General features: G+C 47.3%; 2 protein-coding genes across 3 annotated transcripts; one reads left to right on the forward strand and one right to left on the reverse strand.

Annotated features, from left to right (window-relative positions):
• Window positions 1-272: 272 nt before the first annotated feature.
• On the forward strand, window positions 273-1,455 carry H2AX (H2A.X variant histone). The gene has a single exon (XM_048063289.2). It carries the CDS (start codon window positions 547-549, stop codon window positions 976-978), a length of 432 nt encoding a protein of 143 aa, XP_047919246.1. The 5' UTR covers window positions 273-546; the 3' UTR covers window positions 979-1,455.
• A 577-nt stretch (window positions 1,456-2,032) lies between these two features.
• On the reverse strand, window positions 2,033-12,307 carry HMBS (hydroxymethylbilane synthase). 2 transcript variants are annotated; one of them, XM_048063286.2, is made up of 14 exons: window positions 12,185-12,307; window positions 12,045-12,098; window positions 10,257-10,329; window positions 9,509-9,558; window positions 9,354-9,409; window positions 8,089-8,166; window positions 7,697-7,774; window positions 6,426-6,501; window positions 5,617-5,730; window positions 5,089-5,127; window positions 3,515-3,634; window positions 3,239-3,292; window positions 2,624-2,710; window positions 2,033-2,362 (listed from the first exon to the last, which is right to left on the reverse strand). In XM_048063286.2, the coding sequence occupies exons 1-14, from the start codon at window positions 12,206-12,208 to the stop codon at window positions 2,189-2,191; spliced, it is 1,077 nt and encodes a 358-aa protein (XP_047919243.1). In that variant the 5' UTR covers window positions 12,209-12,307; the 3' UTR covers window positions 2,033-2,188. The 2 variants fall into 2 exon arrangements, with proteins under 2 accessions (XP_047919243.1, XP_066837326.1); XM_066981225.1 differs by lacking the exon at window positions 12,045-12,098 and having other exon boundaries at window positions 12,185-12,235.
• Between the last annotated feature and the right edge of the window lie 59 nt (window positions 12,308-12,366).

Here is a 12,366-nt window from a genome sequence, read left to right on the forward strand (position 1 = left end):
GCTAGTGGAGATGGGGTCGTTGTGTCCGTTATAACGCCGGGCGTTTGTAAAAGCCCCGGGTTACTGTGCCACTGAGGCCCTGCAGGTTGCAGTTAAGTTTTCCTTGCCCGCATCCTTATTTGTACAGCATTATCTGGCACCGCGGCTCACCACAGAACTGCCACGTTCCTAACAGCGACACGAAGGGCTGGCCAGCCCCTCCCGCTGCCTCACCGCCGGGCGCTCCATCCCCCCCCCCCCCCCCCCCCCGGCCCTCAGGCCCCCTGCGGCGCCGCCAACGGTCTCCGCTCGGTATGAATTTGGCGCCTCGGCTCCTGATTGGCCCGTCGCCGCGGCCAATGGATCCGAAGCAAAGGCGGGCAGGGACAGCAGGGGCGGGCGGGCCCTTCCGGCCGGCGCTCCGCGGCTGAGGCGCCGCGGGGCCGCCCAATGAGCTGCGCCCTGCGCGGCAGGAGGCGATAAAGCAGCCGGGCGGGGGCCGCCCCCTTCATTCCGCCGCAGAGCTGCGAGGGAGCGGTCGCGGAGCCCACACCGTAGCGAGGCGCCATGTCTGGCCGTGGCAAGAGCGGCGGTAAGGCCCGAGCTAAGGCCAAGTCCCGTTCTTCCCGGGCCGGGCTGCAGTTCCCCGTCGGGCGCGTCCACCGGCTGCTGCGGCGCGGGCACTACGCGGAGCGGGTCGGGGCCGGCGCGCCCGTGTACCTGGCTGCCGTGCTGGAGTACCTGACGGCCGAGATCCTGGAGCTGGCGGGCAACGCGGCCCGCGACAACAAGAAGACGCGCATCATCCCCCGGCACCTGCAGCTGGCGGTGCGCAACGACGAGGAGCTCAACAAGCTGCTGGGCGGCGTCACCATCGCGCAGGGCGGCGTCCTGCCCAACATCCAGGCCGTGCTGCTGCCCAAGAAGACGGGCGGCGGCAGCGCGGGCCCCGCCAAGGCTGGCAAGAAGGGCAGCGGGCAGCAGTCCCAGGAGTACTAGGCCGGCCGGCCGGCCGACCCCCCCCGCACCACACAAAGGCCCTTTTCAGGGCCACCCCATTGCTCACCGGGAGAGCTGCGATCCGGGGGGGTGGGGGGGAGTCGCGGCTCTGTCCCGCCGGGGGGGCGGTGCCGTGCCCCACTCCGCCCGCCGGGGCTGGCAGGGGGCAGGGGGCGAGCGCCGGTGCGTGCAGCCCTCCCGGCCGCTGGCCGGCGCTGCGGAGCTCGCGGGCTCCGAAGAACGGGCCCGGGTGGGTCCGGGAAGCGCTGGCAGCTGACACGTGTGTGCGATGTCAGCCGGAGCAACGGCAAGAAACGCTCCTACCCCACTTCGGTCACGAAACCTGTAAATAGGAGGTGCTCCGTAAAGACACTTACTCTTGGGTGCTTACTTTGGCTGTATTTATCTGCTGTTGCATTCAGTGGACAGTACACAGAGAATAAACCATGCTTTGTTTCCAGAACAGGAACCCCATAAGAGACTGTTTCAGTGTTTCTCACAAGGCACTGTAATGCATGAGCTCTGCTGCCAGGATAGCAAGATGGTAGCACATTACGACATTTCAACTGTGAACCACAGTAACAGGGAGTAGCTTGCAGTTGCAGAGAAAGGCACAATAGTTCAACTTTCTTCAACTTTAGCTCAAAGGCTACTGGCTAGAGTGGATGAATGACTATCTCAGATTACTTCTACAGGAGATGAGATAGCTAACCAGGTACTTAATAATTTATTAGGGGCAAGTGAGAAATTATCTAATAATTTATTATATGATTCAACTATGGAACTATTTTGAACACAGCATCTGTGGTAATTTTCCATGAGGAATGCTGTAATGGGAGCCTAATACCATTCTCCTTCAGTGTTTCTGAAGGGAGAACAGGCCCAAATAATATATAATTACACAAAGTCAGTGATTACTGAAAATACTTTAGTCGGACTAACTGTGACAGTACAGTGCCCCACTCCTAAACGCAACAGGCAAACACTTTTTTTTCCCCTTAGCAACGAAAATCTTTCAATAAGTTTCAGATATAAAAACCCTGATCAGCATCACTACTCTGGAATTAGTTTATTATTGCATGTTTTTCTGTGCCCAAACATCAGGCAAGACTGGTGTGAATGTTTAATAAAAAATCCCTCTAAAGGCTGATACAACAGCTGCAAAGGCTGAAGCAAGACTCGTAGCAATCTTGCTGACCTCACTACAGGTTTAGCAGGCGTCATTAAGCTGCCTTGCCACACTAAGGATATGCTTAGCTCCCTTGCTCAGAAGTAAACTAGCTAGTTCAACACCAAGGTTCTCTGCAGCTTCCTGCGCCTGACCAGCGACATTCTTCGCTGTGATGCCAACATGCTGCACATCATCATTTGGTCCGTCTTCATTCTGCAAACATAAATGTATCAATGTAAGGCAGTGGGAAGGAGTGGACAATGAATTAAACCATGTAGAAAACTAGATAGAACCCCTGGTCTAAGAAGTTGAGAACAGTATGCTGTAGTTTCCAAGAACTCTTAGCAGTGGGGAAGGGTGTAGGGACTGAAGCTGATACACTGAAGAACCAGACCAAAAGTAATAGATTTCAGAAGGTCTGGTTTTGTCATTCAACTTCAGGTTTGGATTTTGAACCCAATGTGCTTTACATACCTGTTGTGGATAATTAACACTGGTCTGCATAGTCTCTTTCAGGCTATCAGATCCATCCAAACTGTAGACTGCACCTGTCAAATACAACTTTGAAAGAAGGTATTAATGCCACATTAAAAAAACAACATGCAAAAATACACAGACAAGCCTGGAAGGGAACACTTTCGTAGTCTAGTAGGATCAGCTAGAATAGCAGTATGATAGAACTTTAGGAAAAGTAATCCCTTTTACAGAAGATGCAACTTCCAAGGAACAAGCTGCATTCTTTCTAACTTCCCACCTACTTAATCATAGTCTGTTGTGTAAAAGCACAGATTTTCTGGAGTTCAAAGCAACACGTCCAGACCACAGGGCAACACTACCTTTAGAGAAGGTGGGGGGAAAATAAACTATCATAATAATGGTATTTCCTAAAAGACTTGATCTCAGTAACCAGACCCATTCTCATTCTCATGTTTTAGAGAGTAACCTGGAAGGCTTGAGTCAGAACGCCATCTGCCCTACTGTACCATAAAGATGTCTGCTGGAGTTGCCTTCAGGGAAGTATCAGGGAATGTGGACACACTGGTACAGTTTCCCAGAAATAATCCCAGATAAATACAAAATATTCCTCACCTGGCCATCTTTCAGCATGGTGCTAACTGCAACAGGGACACTACAGCCACCCTCCTAGAACAAAAAGAAGTTGACAATGGAGTTTTCTCCCTGACACGTTCAAACCAGAGGCACCTGAAAAGTACATGCTGCACAAAACCCCACCTCTCACTGTTCAGGCACTTCCTAAATCACAAATAGGCTCTACTAGCAGTTTTAAGAAAGTGTGGCATCAGTTTAACTGTAGCAGAGCAGTACTGATTGCTGCAAGCAGAAGAGCAAGGATGCCACACGTACCAAACGTTTCATAAAGGCCCTCTCAGCAATGCAGCATAATACAGTTTCTCCATCGTGCAGGGCAGACACCATATTCAGTATTTCTTGGTCTTTGGCACGAACTTCCACCGCTAAGGCCCCCTATAAGGAGATAACAACAACAAAAAAATCCTCATCTTAGGCATCTCTGTGCGCACTCAGCCGTGGTCACAAATCAGAATTCAGAGGCTTGGATGCATTTTACTGTGATGTAGACATATCACAGAATTTGCAGAAAATAATCAGGAAACAATCCACTGGTTCCAAGACAACTTAAAGCAGCTGCTGTAAGGGGAAGACTAGAATTTACTTTAGCCAAATGTTGAAGATCACAGTCACCTGACATCTCTTCCTGCCCTCAAACCATACCCCACTTCTGACTGCATCTATACAAAAACCCACCCTACCGTCACTTCCAAGTCACAAATCCAAACTCGACAACCTGTTCTGAAGATAAACATCAAAGTGCTGAATGTACAGCGGTAACAAACCACTTCTTTCCCAAACTGAAAACAAGACCAGGAGGAAAAAGGAAGCGCACAGTATAAGACAAACGCATGATAAAGAAAATCCCCATTTCAGGCTGATTTTTCAGTTTCATCTAAGTGACTACTTCTGGTGCTGTCAGGCTCTGGAATGATTTTAAAGCTGTCATCTCGGCCCATTGCTTCCAACCTGTAAGTAACACGCTGACTCAGTGTGTCACTTTGCTTTGGATGTCAGGAAAAATATTTTCCTTTAGATATCAGGAAAAGGTTCTTCACTGAGAGGGTGGCTGCAACAAGCTCACCAAGCCTGTCGCAGTTTAAGAAGCGTTTGGACTATGCCTATAGTCATATAGTCTGAATTTTTGGGTGGAGCCAGGAGCTGGACTCGATGATCCTTGTGGGTCCCTTCCAACTCGGGATATTCTAGGATTCTGTGACTCCTGTTCACGCACTGGGAATTCACCCAGACCAGGGAATAATTGCATCACATAATGATGCTTGCAATCACTAATGCACAGCCAGCTCAAGTTTCTCAAGTTTGATTCCAGCTGTACAACACTTTGTAAATTCAGCTACATGACCAGCATGGGCTGGAACAGTCTGACTGCCTAGAAACAAGAGCACTAACAGTGTGCCCCAAGGCATGTGTTTCAGCTCCACACAGCCAGAGTTAGGACACTGTGTGTAAGGGAGTGTAACAGTGCAAATACTGCAGTGGCTCTGCACAATTAGCCCAGTACAGCACAACACTCGCTCTGCCACAGCCACAGCCTGCCTGATACTTGCAGAGTTGCCCCAGTGTAGTCATGCCACACACTACCTCTACCATTTACCACTTTCTATAGCTGATGGAAGTCAGCCCCCCGCCACACAAGCTCATAAAGCTGACTAATGTTCTTCCCACAAGCTGTGCATAAGCAGCCTATTAGGCAACGAGATCAATGTAGTTGTTCTTCGGCAACAAACACAAATGTAGTATTTGACTGTCACAGTCAACCACTTGACATGTCATACTGCTGCTCATTTTCCATACACAGTCAGGTTTATGGTAGAAAAGCTGTAACATACCTGTCCAACAGCATAGAGACAATCTTCAGGGCTCAGGAGCTGGAAGAAAGTAAAACCAGAGTTAAATCACATTGCACTTTTCAGAACATAGGAAACAAGAGTTGAATTCTGTGCTCACCTCTACCATTGATTTCGTGCCCAACCATGGAAATATCACCTCCCCCTTCCCATGCCTCGGTGTTTCCATCCCTAAGGTAAGATGAAGCACCTTCCTTCACCTGGGCAGTAACACTTCATTAGTTAACCCGAAAAGTCTTTGTCATGCACTGCTGTGTTGCTGCACACAAGTACTGTGAAATGCTGGGAGGTACTACAAACTGTTACTGCACTGTGGAAAGCCGCATGGTAAAAATTTACGTATGAAGAGAAACAAACAAATCAAATCCTCCCTGAACCACATCAGATCTCAAGGTAATGTGACAACGGATTCAGCAAACTAAATGTTTGTCTTCAATAAGACAAACACAAGGTCTAAAAGGCAAGCAGGCAGACTCAGAAGAGAACGGCATTCTCTGCTTTGCCACTCACCTGACCAATGCGATTCTCCCAGCCCATTCTCTTCAGCCCAGCAGCAGCCAGGATTATGGCACTGAACTCTTCCTTCTCATCTAGCTTCTTTAAGCGGGTATTTAAATTCCCTCTCTGCAAAAGTGGTTAAGTAAGTATAGAAACAGCATGCAAACAGTCCTACAACCACTGTACATTAACTTGTCTGTGTTTACAGAATCCCAAAAGTCTTCCGATTAGAATCGGTCAGGATACCGTGCTGAAAGAAGTGCTAATTATGGACAATTGTTTCCTTAAATAGAATTCTGATGAGCATTATGAAATATTCATTCAAGCACTGACTCTCAAAAGATGCACTTCCTTTCAGTGCATGATTTGCACCTGACACCAAGTAATTTTGCACAGCAAAGAACTGGGTTACTAGGATTGAGGTTAACAGTGCCTTTTACCATTGCTACACTGGCCCACATCTGAACTGATGGCCCAAAATCACATCCGAAGTACTGAGGACCAATCAACGCTTGGCTGCCACTACAACAAACACAAGGCAGACACATGTTAAGCACTTTTTAGAACACCCCTAAATGTGAAATTCAGCTACATCTTGAATCTTGGCTAGATCAAGGCTGGGCCCTTTCTTTATAATATCATGAGAAAGCAGAACGCACTACACCCCTCTCAGAATAGGCTAGTGCAGGCGGCCTTTGAGGAAGGTGGTTGTTCTTGTAGGTCAGGTAGTATAAATCAGCCTTGATGCTAGATTTTGCATCAACTTTTACTACCCTTCATGGAACTTTATCCAGAACCCACATTTTGTCATGAAAGGATACGATATCTCTGAATTCTAGCTGAGGGAACTTCTTTCTGAGCTGGGCTGCTCGACGAAGTGAACTGGTTCCAATCACGCTGTTGAGAAAATTAAATCAATGAAATCCAGAATACTCCTGCACTTACCTCCATCTGGAGATGTCAGAAGTTTCAAGCAAACAAACATTTTTTTCCTTCCTCTTAGGATGGAAATGAAGATCCAAGAACCTGCCAATGATTTATACCTTCTTTGAACACGGAAAAAACACTCGTTGAGGTTTAACCTAAGAACTAGCTGAAGCTAGATGCAGGCAAGCCACTCCCAGTAGTGGATTTAGAGGGAATGCTTCTGGAGAGTAGCCACAAGAGACTGTCAAGGACTGATGAAACTTCCATTTAAAACAGAAGGTTTAAATGTGTGGAGGTTTAAATGTTTAACATAGCCCCCATCAAATTTTTCCCACTGGCAATATACTAAAAAAAAAAAAAAAAAAAACAACTTTGAAAATAAGTTGTCTAACTTGACAACACAGAATGCTAGACAGTAAGCATTTCTTTTCTAGACATGTGCACTATTCACTCTTGGTAATCTGGAACCTAAAGCAGGTAAGATTTTCACACTGCCCAGATGCATGGAAGTGTGAGTATTTGTATCACAGCTAGGTTTTTTTATTTAATTTTAACACAGGGCAGAGGGGAAGCAATGAGACCTTTCTAGTAGGTATCTTAATCTGAGTAATTTCACTCAGCTGTCTTGGGCAAAAGAATACAATAATCTCTATAAAAACGCACAGAAAATTAGTCAGGTAACTCCAAAGGCAGAAACTACTTATGCTCCCAGCAGAACCATAGAAAACTGATGCCAAATAAAGTTAACAAAGAAACCAGAATTCGCTGGGTGAGAACAAGAGAATGGTTCGGGTCCATGCAAGATAAAATGCTGCACCAGACACCCTGTCTGCACTGCATGCATTCATTCCCCTACAATGAGCACAATATAAAGGACCTGGTATTCACTCTGGAGATTGAGGTAAGAAAGGGTCTCACTTGAAAAAGTGCTGCATCTCAAAAGGTGGTAGCAGATAGCCAAACTGTCTCAGTCTACAGCACTCCCAAGACAGCATTGCTTTTTTTAGCAAGTGGATTCAGTGTAACATACATGAAAGTTAATTGAAGGCAGTGTAAAACCACTACAGGATAAAGTAAGGAGCTCATTGATTTGTCACTAGGAAATACCAACAAGTTTCTCCCTTCCATTTTTACACCTTACTGTCTTCCCCTTCTCCCTACTCACCTCTTTTCCGGAAGGAGACCGAGTGTTTTCCCGCAGTTCTTGGGGTGAAAGACAACAGCATCAAGTGGGGTTTCCCTTCTGCAAAATAATGCAAGAGCAGAATGACATCATTTAAATGGAAGGCTGCTAAGGTTAACAGTTCTGATACTGGTCCCCAAAGGAGCTGACTCTAGCTCCAAAAGACTTCTTCACCATTGTAAAAATAAGGATTTCCAGTAAACCTGATGGCTACAGAACACTAGGACAGCTCTAGTTGTTCCACTGTTTCAGAAAATAATGAAGGGGCAAACAAACTGTGACCCCAGACTACCTAAGCTGCCTTTACTTTTCTACCATTACTCACACTGCAAAATGCACGTCCCTCAGAGAATCAAGAATAAGCCCATACTTACTTGCAGACAGCACCAATGGTAAAGCCAGGAGGAAGAGAAGTTGGCAGGTCCTTCAAGGAGTGAACTACCAGGTCAACTCTAAAAATTACAGGACAGTAATCACAGCACTGAACAGATGGTTGGGTCACATGGTACCCACCAGAGACCTACAGGTAATGTACAGAAAAGTATAAATTCAACCTGGGAATTAATTTGGAGGAGAGAGGATTTTCAGGATTCTACAGCCAGAACTACTATAGAATTATTGTTTCATTCCAGAAAAGCCACTTCACCTTTCTCTGTCCATCTTTTCTAACCTGGAAAATTAAGTGTTGTGATTTAACCTTCCTCCCAGCAGTGTTGCAAGACACATTACAATAATCAGGTTAAATCAGAGGAAGATGCTACAGATGTTAACACAAACTTATTGAACCAGTATGCAACCAGTCAATTGGCTAGTATTACACTTCAAAGTGAAAATAATAGCCCAAGTAAACACCCTCAGCTTCAACACAAGGGCAATGAACAGTTTTAAATGACTGAGCCTCTAGTATTTTCTTCACCGACTTTACTGGAAAATGCATTATCATATACCTGTGTGCTGGAGATGCAGAAAAATATCTTTGTTTTTACACCTACTTTAACTAAGCCATAAGCACCACAGCAACCCTCCTCATGATATTACAAAAAGCAAAAGCTGTAATCTCTGCTCCAGCATGAATCTGAACTGAGTTCTCCTGTAGAAAGAAATTACTTCAGAAAGCAGCACAAGTTGCTCACGCCCAATTCTCCTAAATATTTAGCATACAAACATTTTAAGAAATATGGTCACACAATAACACTAAATGTTATGCCATGTTAACATGAAATACATTAACACAAAATACATTCACACAACCAAGCAAAATATTTTTTTTAAATAAAGTGTTCCCAAGCAGGTATTACATCCACTCTGACACACATGTAATGCAAATCACAGCAGAAAAAAATAAACCCTAACCAGCGCAGACTAAGCATCACAATGCCACTCCAAAATACATGGCCTACGTCCAGGGTAGAGTTAAAAGAAAGAAAAGAGACAATGACTTGAGACAATGACTTAGCAAAGAATTTCTTCTGTAACCAGACAGGTAGCAGAACAGAAGAAAACTAGATCACACAGGCAGCAAAGCAAAAAATGTCTGAAGAGCACGAATGCCAGACAAGGAAGAAGAAAAACAGAACAACAACAACCCCACCCCGCCACCCCCCCCCAAAAAAAAAAAAAAAAAACTTTCAGCTCTTACTCATTTCTTTCAAGTGCATTTTCCAGTTCTTTGGTGAAGAGGCTCTTCTCCCCAATCTACATGTAAGTGGAGGAACATGAATCACAAAAGAAAAATCTGCAAATATACCACCAAATACAATTACTTTGTGAGTACAGAAAGAAGATACCCTTTACCTTGGAAAGTGCTGTATCCAGGATCTTATCTCCAGTTGTTGACATGGCAACTGCTCAGAAAGAGCACAGATAAAGTGTGAGGTATGGTCAGAGCACATAGGCTTAGACTGAAAGTATCTACATAAGTGTGTAACAAGCAATACACTCTTACACACTTACGCGTACTGTGTGCACAGACTCAAGACAAATACAAGAGCAGCTCACTCCTAAGAATACATTGCACTCAACAATGTTAAGTGAGAATGACACATCCTTCACTGTCCTTAAAAACACAGAGAAAGAAAGAGGGTAGGTTTTGGAAATGGCCAACTGAAAGGACATTGCCCAGATCTTTCTCCAGAGTGTCAGTGAACAGACACTCAGCAGCTCTCTCCAGTGCAAGAGTGTACTTCTGGTTATTCTATGCTGTTGAGTACCGCAAGTCCCAGACAGGAAAGTGTCCTCAACACACAGTCCAGAGTGCAGCCACATTGATACCAAGTTCTCAAATGAAGCAACACAATGTCACCTGCATGACAGATGCAGGGCCACAATCACCAGGAGCTTGTGAAATCCTTCTCCCATAGAAAATACCAGCAGCAGTTGCTAAACCACGCAGCCTAAATGAATTCAGACTGCGCTCTTAGATAACGGGACAAATTCTCCTCTTCTTGACAGTACTTTGTATGCACATCTTGCACATAAAGATAACTGGCTGGCTCCAACTGCAATCTACACCAGAGCAGAAACCAAAAAAAACAACACTTACCAATCTCAAAGTGGAGGTCTGGGTGTAACTCACGGAGCATCTCAACTACACTGTCGGTCTGAATCCGGGCCAGCTGCAACAAAGCAGAAAGCAAAGTGCTATACAAAAAGCTATCAACTACACAGTAGCTAGAAAGAACTTTGCCATTCTTTGATGGTTATGCATATACAATCACTACATTCTCTAAACTGTAAGTACTTGGGGCTACTTCTTTCAAATACAACAGCTCATACATACAAACCCTCTGAGTCACACAAACCTATATGACTGGAGCATTTCACCAAATAATTGTTTGTATCTAAGCAGCAGAACAGCCTCTCCCCATATCCAACACTGTTGTGACCCAAGCAGTGACAAGTCAAAACAGAAAGAATTTACTGAGTTAGGAAAATCGACTGAAGCAGAAGACTGTGTGTTGGGATTCACTCACTCTACTTCCAGTCATTAGCTATTTCCAGTCATTGCCCTTGCACTTAAACAGAATTTACGTACCTAACTTTAAGGCACTTTGTTCCACATCTGAAATACCACTGCTGAAAGACGCCTGTTTACTGGCAAGCAAGTGTAAAGGCAAGCAAAATCATCCTCCTGTCACTCAGTGACGAAACAAAAAGTTATGGGCATACTGGATACCCCGTTACTTCTAAGAGCATGAATTTTACCAATACTGCAAGTTTTGGTAGGAGCCAGCAGGATTTCACTTTGCCTGCGGAAGACTTATAGTTGCTGGTAAATGTGAGCTACTTTTAAGATCAGAGCTCTATTTGGAAATTCTATAGACAAAAACAAAAGTAATATCTTAGGTCTGCAGAAACAGCAAACAAAATATCTTAGAGCAGTAAAATAAAGGAAGAATATTCTCTTTTATAATAATAGTAGAAGCAATAAAACAACATGGCACTATCGCTTCATTCTACACATGCAAGCAGCAGCAGAGTCAAGCAGCCACAGCTGACCAGCGTGTTTTAGCTTCTCTCCCTGTAATGAACTGAATAGCCTGGGGCAATTAACTTTGTTCTCAGGACTGCAGTTTCCCTACATATAAAATGAGTGTAAGTAGCAGCTTCCCTTTGTAAAGCATCACAAAAGCCTCAGGTTAGGAAAAGCAGTAGCACACACGTAAGCAAGCCTATGACCCTTTCCCTGACGTCCACGTGCAATGCCTTCTTCCCTTCTCCAAAGTACAGAATTGTTCCTAGAACCTGCTGCTAGGACGAACAAGATTACTGCGGAACAAAGGCCTGAAGACACTTATCGCCCTTTGCGAGTCGGCTCCTCCCTGCTGCATCTGGATAGCAAGAGATACCCGCTGTGTCTCTGCACACATTCCTTCGGGAGGGCCGGTGCCGTCCGCCGTTGGGTTGGGTGTTCCCCACCACCGCCCACCGCCCTGTAAACCCCGCAGATCGAAGAACGTACAGCAGGATTCCTAGAAGGGCATTACCTGCACGAAGGCAACGCTGCCTAGAGCAGACCGCCACCCGGGCCCCGGGAGAAGGATTTCTACGTTTTTCCCGGGGTTCTCCAGAAGGGAAGCCGGGCACCCGGCGCCTCCCGGCGCGACGCGGACAGCCCGCCGGGAGGCAGCTCGGCCGCTGCTCGCAGAGCGCGGGCAGGACGGCCCGCACGGCGCCGCCCCGCCGGGCCGAGTCCTCTCCGGCTCAGGGCTCGCCCCCTCGGCGAGCGGGGACGCGGCTCTCAGCGGGGACGCCGCTCCCGCTCGCTCCCCGGCGCGGAGCGGCCGCCCCCCGGCAGCACGGCGCCCCCGCAGCGCCCCCCGCCGCCTACCTGGCTCCGACGCGTGCCCACGCGGACCGCTCTGCCGCCCACGCCGTTCTCGCCCTGCAGCAACAACCGGGTCAGCGGCCGGTCGCCCCTCCCGCCGCCCGCGGGCCCCCCCCGGCCCCGCGCCCCCCGCCCCGACTCACGGCGGCCGGGCCCGGCTCGGCCATCGCACCGCCTCCCCTCAGCGCTCCCCGCTCCGCTCCATGGCACGGCCCCGCCCCCCCGCGTCACGTCCGGGCGGCCGCCCACGTGACCGGGCCCCTCGCCCCGCCCGCGGCGCTCCCCTGCCGGCAGTGGCAGCGCGGTGCCGGGCAGCGCGGTAACG

Source organism: Anser cygnoides, chromosome 21 (assembly GCF_040182565.1).
Source record: "Anser cygnoides isolate HZ-2024a breed goose chromosome 21, Taihu_goose_T2T_genome, whole genome shotgun sequence".
Taxonomy (NCBI): domain Eukaryota; kingdom Metazoa; phylum Chordata; class Aves; order Anseriformes; family Anatidae; genus Anser; species Anser cygnoides.

Coding starts and splice junctions, on each gene's coding strand:
- H2AX (XM_048063289.2), top strand. CDS start 547: ATGTCTGGCCGTGGCAAGAGCGGCGGTAAGGCCCGAGCTAAGGCCAAG.
- HMBS (XM_048063286.2), bottom strand. CDS start 12,208: ATGGCCGAGCCGGGCCCGGCCGCC. Junction 7,775..8,088: donor ACCATTGGTGCTGTCTGCAA/GTAAGTATGGGC, acceptor ATTATTTTGCAG/AAGGGAAACCCCACTTGATG. Junction 2,363..2,623: donor GTGTTAATTATCCACAACAG/GTATGTAAAGCA, acceptor TTATGTTTGCAG/AATGAAGACGGACCAAATGA.